This window comes from Physcomitrium patens, chromosome 19 (genome assembly GCF_059467195.1).
Source record: "Physcomitrium patens ecotype Gransden chromosome 19, ASM5946719v1, whole genome shotgun sequence".
NCBI classification, from domain to species: Eukaryota; Viridiplantae; Streptophyta; class Bryopsida; order Funariales; family Funariaceae; genus Physcomitrium; species Physcomitrium patens.
Window position 1 is genome coordinate 7,610,827 of NC_143428.1, and position 13,913 is coordinate 7,624,739.

At 41.8% G+C, this 13,913-nt stretch overlaps 2 protein-coding genes across 8 annotated transcripts; both read right to left on the reverse strand.

The window, feature by feature from the left end:
- Positions 1-102: 102 nt before the first annotated feature.
- LOC112272779 (uncharacterized) lies at positions 103-8,807 on the reverse strand. 4 transcript variants are annotated; one of them, XM_090244909.1, is made up of 18 exons: positions 8,410-8,807; positions 8,124-8,221; positions 7,517-7,852; positions 7,056-7,320; positions 6,555-6,849; positions 6,102-6,330; positions 5,419-5,843; positions 4,844-5,152; positions 4,440-4,499; positions 4,102-4,218; positions 3,825-3,894; positions 3,214-3,402; positions 2,529-2,827; positions 2,214-2,291; positions 1,942-2,088; positions 1,452-1,700; positions 834-1,133; positions 103-641 (listed from the first exon to the last, which is right to left on the reverse strand). In XM_090244909.1, exons 1-17 carry the CDS (start codon positions 8,790-8,792, stop codon positions 993-995), a joined length of 3,690 nt encoding a protein of 1,229 aa, XP_090101035.1. In that variant the 5' UTR covers positions 8,793-8,807; the 3' UTR covers positions 103-641; positions 834-992. The 4 variants fall into 4 exon arrangements, with proteins under 4 accessions (XP_090101035.1, XP_024356650.1, XP_090101034.1 ...); XM_024500882.3 differs by having other exon boundaries at positions 1,437-1,700; XM_090244908.1 differs by having other exon boundaries at positions 7,517-7,894.
- A 988-nt stretch (positions 8,808-9,795) lies between these two features.
- On the reverse strand, positions 9,796-13,629 carry LOC112272782 (BTB/POZ domain-containing protein At4g01160). 4 transcript variants are annotated; one of them, XM_090244911.1, is made up of 8 exons: positions 13,056-13,623; positions 12,653-12,834; positions 12,238-12,388; positions 11,819-12,090; positions 11,358-11,624; positions 10,885-11,241; positions 10,299-10,532; positions 9,796-10,098 (listed from the first exon to the last, which is right to left on the reverse strand). In XM_090244911.1, the coding sequence occupies exons 2-7, from the start codon at positions 12,776-12,778 to the stop codon at positions 10,452-10,454; spliced, it is 1,254 nt and encodes a 417-aa protein (XP_090101037.1). In that variant the 5' UTR covers positions 12,779-12,834; positions 13,056-13,623; the 3' UTR covers positions 9,796-10,098; positions 10,299-10,451. The 4 variants fall into 4 exon arrangements, with proteins under 4 accessions (XP_090101037.1, XP_090101036.1, XP_024356655.1 ...); XM_090244910.1 differs by having other exon boundaries at positions 12,653-12,901; positions 13,056-13,595; XM_024500887.3 differs by having other exon boundaries at positions 10,299-11,241; positions 13,056-13,629.
- Positions 13,630-13,913: the final 284 nt, after the last annotated feature.

Below are 13,913 nucleotides of genomic sequence, written 5' to 3' on the forward strand. Positions count from 1 at the left end.
CCCCAGGATAGAGAGAAATAGGCCAACAACTTCATAGCCATGATTTGTAGATTACTGAATTTGCAAATGAATTCCCGTTTAGTGCACACATGATTGCCAGCGTTGTTAAGAACGAAAATTTTAATTAAACTTCATTGCTGAGAGCAAATGGGATGTGGGTCAGACGACGAAGCACCCTGGCCACATACAAGTAGGCACTAATGAGGAATTCTATCGCTACCGAGCATTGAATCCAGCAGTTGGAACCAAGTGCATGCACATGATGTCAATCAAGCTATCAAGCGTCTTTGGGATTTCCGATACCCTCGTAGATTAAGAAAATGAACGTTTCTCTTCCTCACTACTCTGGAAATTTCCAGGAAATAAGTAATTAAAAGTACTAAAAACCAAATCATGAGTTGCATTGGTTTCATGGTATTAGACATGAAGCAAGACTCAGACTCTGGCGCTAATATAAGCATCGACGTTCCGAAACATTTTCTTTTTTCTTTTTTCATATATTTATTTTCCTGTAAAAAATGATCCGTAGATAGTATAAAACACATCAACAGCTTGGGCTTCTCAGTGGGCAATTCCAGAAGGTTGAGTTGATCCAGTGAAGGTCGAACAGATGTCACTGCATCTCCTGGTGCAACCTACACCTGTTGGAAAGAAAATCCCTCCCATTTAAAAATGTAAAATGCGCCTATATTCATCCTGTAAACTTGTGTCTAAGGATCGGAACTTCGACAGATAATTTGTACACTAAAATTGAACATGGACACATAAACTTATAGCAATTACATTCAGGATTAACCCTACTGTTAATTTTGATAAGATGAATCAATTCTTACCAATATTGTGAGCCATGAAGAACAACAGGTTGATGAGCAGTAAACGTCTGCACGTCATTGGTGCCTTTTGGGGAGCGCCCAGGTAATTAACATAATACAAGTATTTCCCTGATAGTTGACTACTGTTCAGAAACGTTGCTCAATGCGGTGCAACTTGATCTACAAAGAGTCACGTTTGGGATACACTTGCGCAAAATGTGCTCCAATCTGAGCAATATTCTGTCGGAGTATTGCAAAAAGATGCCCCTCCCAATCAGTATAGGCCTCGCTCCCGGCACTGCCACCCTCTAAACCTTGCATCTGCATAACATGAGCAAACACCGTTGAAGGTAATTGTAACAAACTACAATCGGGATAACTGAGAAGATGATTGAGTAGTGATTCAATTGTCAGAACTTAATTAAACACACTTAATAACAGTAGCATTGCAAATTGAACTGAGAAGATAAGCCCTGAAAGGAAATTCTCCTTGACCATCTTGATACACTACGAAATCAAAAGCCGTGAAACTTGAATTGAGGAAGTGTAAGAAAGAAACTAAGGCTCTCGTATAAGAATAACACACAAAAAGAATACATCTAAGAACGAAGAAAAACTCAATACCTGATCAAAACTAACCTGTGCTTTCTCGGCAGAGGCAACACTTTGAGGAACAGAATCCAACACCCCTCCCCAGTTGCTGTTACTAGCCCTTGCATGATGCATGCATCGCCAAACAAGGAGGAGTAAGTCTGCCACATCAGCAGCATCAATTATCTCTATGATTTCTATGGTAGAAGCCAAAGGTTGTGGAAGCCATCCAGCATCAGCCACTAAAATAATCAGCCGTATTACTTGCATGCGATCAAGTCTCTCCTCCTTGAATACCTGGAGCACAAGGGCAGGATCTTTGTTAAAACACTGAAAAGAGGAAAGAGGCAACAATAAGTAGCAATAACCAAACAATATCTCTAACCTTAAAGAGAAGTCAAAGAGCACATAAGCAGACGTAAACAGCTGAAGGATTCAGAATAAGACATAGATTAGCAATAAGAACAAGGACGTTCAGATATGTAAATAATATAATGATAAGATCAAAAGATCACAATAGACATGTGCGGGTAATTACTCTGGGAGGTGGAAAGCCTGGATCACGTCGGGTGCGAAAGGCACTATGCCAGCGAGAGATGCTGTCGGCAAGAAGTGCCCGGATAAACTCAAGCACAAAATTCAGCACTTCTTCACTTTGCCGGTATTTGACAATCAACTCTAACATCTACAAACAACATTTCTGCAAATCAGAAAATCAGCGATAAAAAATTACTGCACCACACTAAGAAACGACAGCCTCTAATTTGCAACATGAATATTGAATAAACGTTGATAACCAAGGATACAGACCTCAAAAAGAAGCAGGTTGTGACCAAAACACTCTATCAAAAATATGTGTCGTGGAGTGGAGACTTGCTTGGGGAGAACCTGAAAATTTATGTCAAACACATGAGTACCTTGGCAAATTAATAAAACAAGATTCACTGTAATCCGACTGTGTTTTAGAGTCGTTCCAAACGACACAGATCAGATCTTGAAACCGCAAATAATGTATTATATGAGACTCCCTACATGGTACCACAATATAACTGCACAATAAAAGCCCCAGAAGCAGCCAACAAATAGTACTACAAAGGAGCAACCACACAAATGACTGATCGTTACCTCCTCGTATTGCTCCATAGTCGTAGCTAGCTCATGTGGGGTTTCTAGTCGATCTTTCATTTGTGAAGCCAGTATGTATGCAGGATGTGGAGACCAGTCATCAGGCTCTTCTGCAGCTTGCAAGACGGCGCTGGCTACTGTTCGCCCAAGAAGGTCACTCAGTTCAAGCATGGTGCCATCTATAGTGTCTTCATCTGCACCATCTTTTGAAAGCTTGTGAACAGGTCTAATCGCATCTTCTCTACGCGGAATTGAGCCAAGTTTCTCCCTTCTGCCGTTATCAAGGGAAGGCAAGCTAGCTGCAAGAATGAACATAAGACAAAAACATTCGTTACAAGAACAGTAGCAATAAGCAACTCATAAACGCAACAGATTTCAGTAGAGATTAAATATCAGGCATATAAAACGCAGTTATATTGAACCATAGGTATATTTCACATCCAGATAAGAAAGGCAGATTAGTATTCTCTTAATATACAATCACGTGATCAAAATAATCGAGTGTGTAATAAATTGCAATCAGTTCCTTTCTCCAGACTAGTACTGATGGGGAACTAAAGCACCAAGAAGAATCGAGAATGACATCAGTTCACCTCCAAAGGTAGCATGTGTTGCATCTCAAAGAATCAAAGAAGTATACAGTTTGTCAATAATAGATGGCAAAGTCCCAAGCTGTACTGCAAACCTGACTTCATTCGTCGGTTTTCTTCTAAAAGAGAGAACTTTGGCGGTGCAATAGAACTGTGCTCTTTTCCAGATGACGAAAGAGCGAAGTTGCTGGATTGATGAAGCCTTCCTGGAACCAGTACGGAATTAGAAAAAAATCCTCGACCACTTGCTCCAACACCACGTCTTTGTGTCCTTCGATCGTTATCTGTTGACCACATAACTCAACATTTTTAGATACAGATCCAACTAGGTATTACGTGCCTTGTGACACCTAGTTGAGCCCAAAACTCATAAAACCGAGATTCAAATCCTTGAAGGATCCGAAACCAAGATTTACAGACCACTCGGATACCGAAGCTCTTAACTTTACCTGATTAGCAATTTATTACATACTCGATTATTCTATGATGGTACAGCATGTTGGTTTCACCAACGTCTGTCCAAATCACATCCAGTACTTGTGCCTCGCATCTGACGCGATGCTATGCCCAATAAACCATGTTTCAGATAACACACAATCATCTAAAATAAAAATCCAGGTACTGAACATGAATGTAAGTTGCCCTTGTGCTTGATAAAAGTGGATTCTTATATTTTAGAGGAAAAGAATTACAAGGAGTAGCTTACTGCGCAAAGATGAGGTTTCTGCCTTTCGCTCACTTCGCTCAAATGAATAGTCAAGCAAGCTGCTCACCATCTACATCGCATATGCAAGGACCACTTATTATAATTTTCATGACATTTGTAATTGATACTTAGATAAAGCCATCCAGAGTGGATTCGAATTGAAGAATGTATTTGGACAACTGATCAACTCATATATCCTGAAAACAGAAAGACGTATTATAAAAGATGCATGTACAAGCATTAATATACTACAAGGGTAATAAAAAGAGGGACATACAACAGTGAAAACTGCAAAGGAAGATGAGGCTTGTTGAACGATGACTCGTTTTAAATGCTCCAAAGCTTGCACTCGCTGCCACTTTCCAATTTGTTCTCCACTAAGTTCTGTCGTTTTCTGACAAACATGAATGTATGTGTATATACATGTATATTAGTTCAACTTGTGTAATTGAAGCAAATCAAGAGATCCACTAAACGAAGTTACTTCTATGAAATGAATCTTTTAGTCACAAGATAGAATCATCGTATGTGGGCCTCCAATGGTTTAAATTTCCACGAAAAAATGGTATATTTGGTTCCAGAATGACAAGCGACGGATGTAAGACATGCACAAACCTCAACTTCCACTTTGTCAAGAGGCTCTTCCACCCGTTGAAAGAATATACCCAGAAGATTCTGATAAAAAATCAACATGACCAGAGAATTAGCTCTGTAGAAGCATCCAAGTAATCCATGCCAGATAACAACTCTCAATCAATGCATCTTTGAACAGTGAACAAATCCAACATGCATCTATTGAATTGCTGGTACGAAGTTATGTGCCAAAAGTACAAAACACTGGTGAGAACAGATGGGAAAGTCCCCTAAAAAAGAAAAAGATATGATATGAAGCAGATGCGACCAACTGCCTTCGAGCATATGGGTTAACCTAACATAATCTTCCATTTTCTGGAAAACAAAAGTAATACTAGGTGAACTGGAACTCCAGAAACGAATCAAATAGGAAAGTAGTTAAGAACCTTTAGTCGAACAACAACTGCTTGAGGCCGGGAATCCTTGCCCGGTGAAAGGGATTGAAGGATAAATAATACCACGAGGTGAAGCTCCCAGAAGTTTTCCCTGCGTAGAAGTGGTACCAGATATAACCATTGAGAGTCCATTACCTTTCGAATAAGAACCCACACCACTTTCCAAGAGAGTCCTGTAGAATCTTTCAGTTCTTTTAGTTCTTTTCGCTCGATCGTGTGAAGGGGCATCAAATTGAATTGATGGGACTCCCAAAAATTCGGATCAAGAAGCAGCTTAATTGCAAATGCCCTCTGCAATGCCTGTGGATCAATGTTCAAGCACACGAATGATATGGTCAAAGACTTTGGAAGTTCCATATCAGCATCAAAGTATCTGCAAACACACAATATGAAGATACAACGAAAAATCGAGTTTATACTTAAGGCACAAACCACCCAAATGCTAAGGGCCTTATTTGGTGTCAGAAAGTGAGACGAACTCGGTAATACTTCTTATTTAAACGAAGCAGCATAAACCCACGAAATATACGTGCATTTAGAGAACTTGAAACGGACTAGTTTACTACCTTCACATTGTCAGACTTGTCAAATGAAGAAATACATATTTGCGACCATATCTCCAACACTTGGGCACCCCGGCCTTGTCCAGCAAGCAACTTCATACCTTCCATCACGAAAAATAGCCTTTTCATTGATTTCTTTTCCAGTCCTTCTCTGTCACTAGGAATGACCAAAGTTTCTTCAGCTAAAAGTTCAGCCACTGCGTAATGTCCACTAGATAGTATAGTCATCCGGCACACTCCAACAAATGGGTCTCCACTCCACCATCCCCTTCCACTGGAAAGAGGAAATGACTCCGAGCAGGCATTCAACAATTCTGCCCATAACTGCTTCAGATTATTCTTGAGATTGTCAATAAACAAAGAGTACCCCGTATACTCATCCTTCGTGCTGAAAGTCACTGGCTCAGCACCAATGATCTGTTCGGTACCTGAATCAAAGACGTCATACAAGGTTAACAAAGGAAATTGAGTACACCAGTATAATTCGATTGAAAGGTTCAGCAGCTTAAAACGAAGAAAGTTTCAGCGATTCCGATAACAGCTACATCAAAACATCAAATCATATGATATTTACTTCGAACCAATTTTCATCAACCACTTTGCGATACAAGATGACGTCCTTGGTGCTTCCACGATTTTGACGTTCGAGATGAATCAGACTATGTGGAAAGACGAATCATTCGTACCTATGACCCGTGGTAGTGTATGCCTCGTAAGATCCAGGTACAATCCTTGCAGCAAAGAGGTCGCAATTTCGAGAAACCCCCCCTCCAGCCTGTCCGTGCTGGAAAGCCCAATTAGTTGATTCAGTAAAAGAACAAGATCTGCCCCCACAGGCGCCACTTCACAAATCCTTCGACTCAGAATTGCAGATAACCATGCAGAGAGCTTTTTGGGTTCCTCTTGAGTAACACTCTGCAATTTCAAAAATCTCTGGTCAACAAGGCCCAACCTCTTTTGCTGCTTCAAAGGCTAGCCTAATTTCAATGAGTAATCACGTTGAACACCAAAGATGGAGGATACGTCCAATCAAACCGAGTTCCAATCGAAGAAACATATTGATGAACCTGCCCGATTCCGACATTGTATCAAGACCCACGCAAAATGTCAAAGCCGAATAAGACGGGAGAGAAGGTTACCTCCAGCAGGGTCCAGAGAGAAGAGAGCGGACCTCCCGAGTCAATCACATCCACAAAGGGAATACTGCAGGTCTTAATTGCCTTCACAGTTAGGCATGGTAACCAATGGCGAGAACAGGCAGCCAAAAACTTAGGACAAAGTGTCGCCATGACTAGCCACAAGCTCCACATCTCCGAAAGCCTTTGCCTGTCATTACTTTGCAAATCCTTTATATCACCCTCTTTTTCGGATGATCCGATTAGACTCATATTCGAAAATATCCGCTGTATCTCAACAGCTACCTGCTCTGGTCCTCTGAAACAAAGTCATCCGCAAACCACTGTGAACCATCTAGTAAGCAACAATGATATACATTCAACATACCATGGCTTCTGCATTGCATAACATAATAAAAACCTACTCTTCATATACATCTATTCTTCGGGGTAACATAAAAATACTAAATACTTGAGAATATTTTGGTCGACTACATAGATAGGGTATAAGTAATCACGTCAGACCTTAATGCAGCGTATTCCAAAACACCAATTCGTCGAACATAGACTGAGAGGGACCTCATGTTTTTGGCATTACATGTCATGGCATTGTCCACCAAATCATCTATCACAGCCCCAAGGAAGAAACTCGAGGTAGATGCTGTGAGGTGAGCCACAAGCCAATCGAGGGGACTCCGATGAGTTGAGGTGCTTTGCATCACGTCCCTCACAAGCCACTTATGGAGCCACACAGAATTATTTCCATCACTGCAGTTGGACTTTCCCTTGCCTGCGACACACGCTTCCAACAGTGCATCAACACAGCCGATAACATGCAACTGCAGCTGGAACGAAGTCTAGAAAACCACAATACTTTAAGAAGTTACTTTATTAGGGTATAAGTGTGCATGGAAGTGGAAACAAAACTACGTTCACATTGTACACAATGTCTGGCGAATGAAAGCTACAACAAATTAAGGAACTACCTTCAAATTCCGTGGAAGTCATATCACCGCCAATCTCTTTAAAGGGTGAAATCCGATTCAAGCTTTTGGATGCGCAATAATTGATAAGATTTACCAAAGCGTGGCACTGGGGTCGTGCCAACCAAATGCCTACGGTTTGTGCCATATGAATCCCTGCTTTTCCACTGTCCGCTCGTTTAATCACTCCTTCTAAAGAGTCCAGGTTCCGCTCGTTCAAATCACTTTTGTGTCGTTCATCTCTAGGCTCTTTCATACCCTCAGTTGCACTAATCTGTTGCGGCGAACTATGTAGTGTCTTCTCACCGCCAGAATTGTCCATTTCTGTGTCCTCATCGTCTACAGACAACCCAGATTCCTCCATCAATGCCTCCAAGGATCCTGGTAGCAATCGAAACGTAGAAGATACACAAAAACAATTGAAGACTTACAGGATCGAAGAGAAAGAAAACCTAACATTTGCGGTTATTATAATCCTTCGGTGGGTAAAACAAAGCAGAATTTTGACACAGTTCATGAGATGCTGCGTAGAAACACAGCTCAGAATAGGGTAAACTGTAATTGAGGTTATGCAATTAGAAAATTGAACACAAAGAACGTTCACAATTACCTTCAGCCATGGGAGGCTCCTCCGATTTCTTCTTGGCTGCGTGTCCAACCACAGTCTCATGTCCTCCATGGTTTGTGTCGATTTCCTCTTCACCCAATCTAAAAAAATAAAAAATAAGAATAAAATCCCAGAAAACACCCACCATCAGAAAACTTCACCACAACTCTCAACTCTAAAATCATAACCGAAGGCAAAGAAACTCAATTCCCAACAGAGTATAATTTGGATGACCGATGGAAGAACTGGGGAAAGAAGACGGACAGGGACCCAGATTGATGAAACAAACCTCTCCTGATTGTGGAAGTGGCGCAACACCGAGAGAGCCCATTGCGCGTTTTCGAACGCAACGGCACCGGAGGAGGAGGAGGATGAGTCGAGCTCGACGAGACGACAGCGCCGATCGCACTCGGCTTGCATTGCAGCAGCTGCACTGCCATCGTTCATTTCGACAATCAGGAGGTGATGTGCATCGGAAGAGCGATCGATGAGCATGGGTCGATTTGCAAGTTTGAAAGCGGCTGCAAAATGGTTGAGCGGGGCCAGAATTAGCACCCTAGGCTTGTCCCCCATTCCTTTTTTTCTCCCCATCCCCCCGCTATACCTCGCGCTATCTTCTTCTTCTCCTCCTCCTCGCCCTTTCTTCCCCTCGCTTCTGCTTCGTTGCTCCATTTAGCGGGGCTTTTCTAAATTTAGCGGGTCGACATCCCCCTCCTGCTTTACTTGCAGATGGATGAATAATGGATGTCTTATGGATGGGTGGTCATGCATCCATTGAAGGGCCTCAGGCAACAGCTGCCTTGAAATATGAGCATATGTTTGTGATACTCCCAATTGAGGCACCTAATATCACTTAGAATCTCTTTTTATGTGACTATTATAATTACCCGATTGACTTTCATTTTAAACTTAAACTAATTTCGTGTAAAATGTTTGTGGTGTATGTACATTTATTATTGACATTTTTTAATCAATATTGTATGTTTAGTTGAATTTCCGTGTAATTATAATATTAGTAAAAACGATTTTTTTAAATTACTCTAATTTATGTGAAATATGAATGTCTACATTTATTTACTTATTAATTGAAAGTAAAAAAATTAAAAATGTTTTTCACTATCAATTTTTTTCCTTCGGTAAATGTATATATACATACATATATTTTTTAATTATTTTCCTTGGTACCCATTCTGTGTCCATTATGTAGTTGTGTGATGTCTCTGCACAATAGAAAAATTAATATCAATTACCTGTGTAAATTTCATTGTAATTTCTATGCATTTATATTACAATTCATAAAATATATTTGCACTACAATAAGTGATGATCCTTAAATATAAACATAATAAACAAAATATGCATAATAATAATAACTAATATTCAAAGCATTTATGTCATTAAAACAAATCCTTTCTCGGTGCTTGTTTTTGCTTGGATTTGCAAAACTATACATACTGTATTCTCGCCATTGTATTACAATGCTTTATTACAGTATACTAATTATTTTCTTTATTGCATCTTTCTCTACTTACTAACCTCGATGCATTCAATTATTCATTTATATTCAAAACATCAAATCATGTAATGGCATCTGTTTATAATGTATTGCTAGTTCAATTTGAAAACATTCTCTATAGGTTGCTCCTTTGTTCAACCAACTGCTTTCTAATAATAGTTGGGGACTTAACTTGAGATTTTTATTTTATTTTTTTATTTTAAAAGATTCTCCATATCTACACTTCAAGAAGAAAACATAAATGCACAAAATGTACATGTAGGCTAATTGTACACCTTTATTATAGCTAATGTACAATGAGTACTTTCAAACCGTTTGGAATGCATTATTCTCCGCAATCCACAATGCACATTTTCCTCCTTTTCTCAGCAACATTGTTGATTCCAGCGTTGTTAATGAGTATTGAAAGTTTTGACTTACGTTGCCTTAAATCTTCCAGGAACGAAAACACTGCGCCGAAGTCTGCACCACATGATTCTAAGAGTTGGAGGAAAATTGGGTCGTTACTGTAATAGCAAACATGATTCTACAAAGCTGGAAGAAAACTATGCAAGAAATATGGTCATGTGTTCAAACTAAACATGACTCGTTGCATAAAGATGGACAGTGATCTTGCGAACATGAGTGGCCACTGGTGCAAAACATGTCAGACAGAAGCTTACCTGGGTTAAAAACTTTCATGCGGTTCAACTGTGCCCGTTGAACATCGAGTGATTTCTAGCACTCTTGCAGTCGTACAGGTAGAATAGGGAGAATCGACAACTGCTAATAATGGTATGTTCGACTGATGTGAGCCACGCGATTACTGGCAATACTCAATTGACGTTCTTCAGCATAAGGTTTCCTGCAGAGCTCGGAGCTCTATCCTTCTCAAAATGGAATTGCATCCGTTGTTCCTGGACCCAGTGGTGGAAACTCAAAATGAGAAGTAGCTAGTGAAGAAGATTCATCACGCCTCTGCAACTGACCATCCAGGTCAGTTGCAAACGCTTCGACTCTCAACTTCAAGTCCAACTTCAAGAAGACAGGTCCATTTATGGTCAAATTCCACCTCGGCACATTGAAACCACGTTCAATACCCCAACCAGAGAAGAAATCTGTGAAGGGAATGCAAGCTCCTGCAGATTCTACACCAGTTAAACAAAACGACCCGCTAGTTTTTGTGTCGTAGTTTTGAGAGTAATCCCTCTTCATGGCTATGGTGTAATCTACAAACTTCAAATCCTCAACCTCTTCGCATGAGCTTACAGAATCATTTCTTGGGGGAAGCACGAGGTTCACAAAACACGTCAACTGTTGATTGTAGCTTGTTTTCACTTGGCCGTGGCGGGCCTCGAGGTAGAATTCATACTTGTCGCAGAGACGAAAGGTGCGGGACTGAAAGCTTTGACCTATGCATATGACGAGCTCTAGTGGAAACTCAAACAAGACTTGGCAACTGCCATCCGGCTGCTTCACTTGGAATGTTTTGGAGTTTCCCCAGAAATTTTCCAGTATAGTGTTATTCCGGGGTCTGTATCGGTTGTGATTGGTCTTTTTCCAAAGCATCTGCTGTTGCCGTGCGTGGGTGAAGCTCTTGAACCTCAGTGCCTCCATTAGCAACGCCTAGAATGAGATGGAAAGCATGTTAAGATCCTCTAAAGCTAGAAATTTCAGGACTTCCACACCATAATGAAATTAAAAGCAAGAGATAAAGAAACGCATTGGAAGCCGAGCCCAACCTGGCATGCTGCAGTCTGCATTTGAGGGTTGGTCGACACGACATCTATGAGAAAGTCGCCGGTCATCCATGGGAAACGAATCACACCAGCAACTTCCTCAGCTGCTCGTTGCTTTTCCTCTGCAGTTCGGCAATTGGAATCCACCCAGTCAAGCAAGATTTGAAACACCTCTTCCTCGTAGGAAACCATCAGGGCGTCACTGTCAAGAATCACCTTCACTCCCTCAATCGACAAAGTTAAGAAGTCTCCTTTCTTTGACGATATATCCTGAGATTCAACGAGAAGAATCACTTAGGAGCACACGGGAATATCAAAGTTGCAAACCTGCACTAGGTCAACCACCCGTAAAATCCAGTCTGCAGCTGATATTTAAGTTTATGACTGAAATTACATGCCACTTCAGTCTCAAAACGAAAATTGGAAGATAAGCAGTTTTCGCAAGGTTGCCGACGACATCATGCCTGAAACTGTGAAGCAAGGTAGCTGCGGTAATGCTCCACCACAGGTTGGACCGATCGATCAGCTTTCAGTGACTCTGGCAGGCTCAAAACAAGTAGACAGTCACTCAACGTGTTTGGGAACAGCTTCAAAATTTTGGCTAGAGGCTCCATGCATGACGAGATAGCAAACCGATCTGCTAAACGGAGGAGCATGACCGTGGCTTCGATATCTAATGGCTCTGACAATCGCCCTGTGTACATATACTGGATGAGCTGCTGAAGCCCAAATTTTTCTGCAAAATTTCACAATCAAGTGAGAAAGCGATTAAAATGAGGAAGTTATCAAGTGAGAAAACAAACCAGAAACTACTGAAAGTAAACTTGGCATTACGTGCACGGCCCTGTCACTGAAAATACACATTTTTCTGTCAAAAGTGTACCTTCTTCATTGACGTGCACTACGGCATTTTCAGAGCTCGACTCACTCATGCCATTAGAAAACATCCTCATAAAGTAATCGGAATGAGCAGCCAGGATGACAGAGCTGACATAAAGCTTTTCGATATGCTGTTCCTCGCTCTTTCCTACAGCCTGATTCAACACCACCAAGCAATGACACGCTCAATCTTAAGTTCACCATTCTGAGAGACCGAGAACGTCAATCGAAGCCCCAATTCTCTCGATTCAAGCCAAGTCCTCCAATTTTTTTCTCAGTCAGGGTATCGCTGTCATACAACTGTCTTGTCTGTTGTCAGACGGAATAAATACAGCCAGAATTGGAAATAATCACCACCAGCATGCAGGCCAGGGGCAATGTACAAAACCATGTGTTCAAGGAAGATGAAGGAATAGTACCTCATAAAACTCATTCCCGACAGGAGCCACGTCCATGTGAAGTACGCGGTCAGAGAATACAGGATTGTTATACGCAAAGTCAAAGGTCACCATCTTGCTACTTCCCCAGGTTCTATCATGCCTCATTTCCACCGAGATTATACCAGAGTGGCCATCACCAGGTGTAAATTAAGCACTACAGACTGTTGCCACCAGTAGTTATCTATAAGTTTCATGAACCTACTTAAATTACCACACCAAACCCTACAACTGAAACCCACCCGAACCACGATCACAAAACAAGCCATCAGATCCAGGTACGTTAGCACGCTGCGCACAATGCTACCGTACACAAAATGCGTAATTAGTAGCAACTCAATAATGTGAAGCGCAATCAGAGAATGTAGCGAGAGACCACACGAACCTGCGACCATGAATGTTCTTGCTACAACACCACGTCGCAGAAGCCAGCCCACACTTCGTACAGTCATACCTACACTGAATTACCACATGCTGCCACCTCCCAAACCAGCGATCCCCCAAATTCACGAATAGACAAAATTCTCTTCGAACGCGGATCGAATCAGAGCGAGCTCCTCATCCCCTCATCCCGAAGCTCACACTACGCCCATCTCCATTAGCGTCACCGGAATTCCTCCAACCACTGATGCAACACGCAGCCCCCACAAAATATTTGGAACCTCCAGAGGTTGTGAGCACCAGATGGAAGGGGCGCGACACGCAGCAGCAGCATCGCTTGCATGTTTGAAACTCCAGATCCTCCGCCACCACGCGCATCGCCCTCCGCTCACCCAACCGCACCGCGCAGCCCGAGATTGGGTACCACCACAACAACAACAACAACAGGACCGCACAGTACCAACAACAACAACAACAACAACAACATACAGTAATAACAACGAAAGTAGAAGTAGAAGAAGAAGAAGAATTCAAGAGGCCACCCCTCCCTCAAGTCGAAATGCGATGCGATGCGATGAAGAATGAATACGAGAGAGAAAGAGAAAAGGGGCTTTGGGCTTTGGATGGGATGGATGGTCGGTGCTCCCTCCCAAACGAAGCCCGTCCACCATCCCACCCTCTTTCACACCCCGCCTTGCCTCCAAGTGGATGACTGTGTCTGTCCAGTCGATGAACGTTGATGGATGACAATTTGACCCCGCCGTAACTCCATTTGGATGACTGTTGATGTCCTATTAATAAACGTATGTGAGTGAACTTTTGCCCCAGCTTGGCTCGATGTGGATGAATACTTCTGTCATAG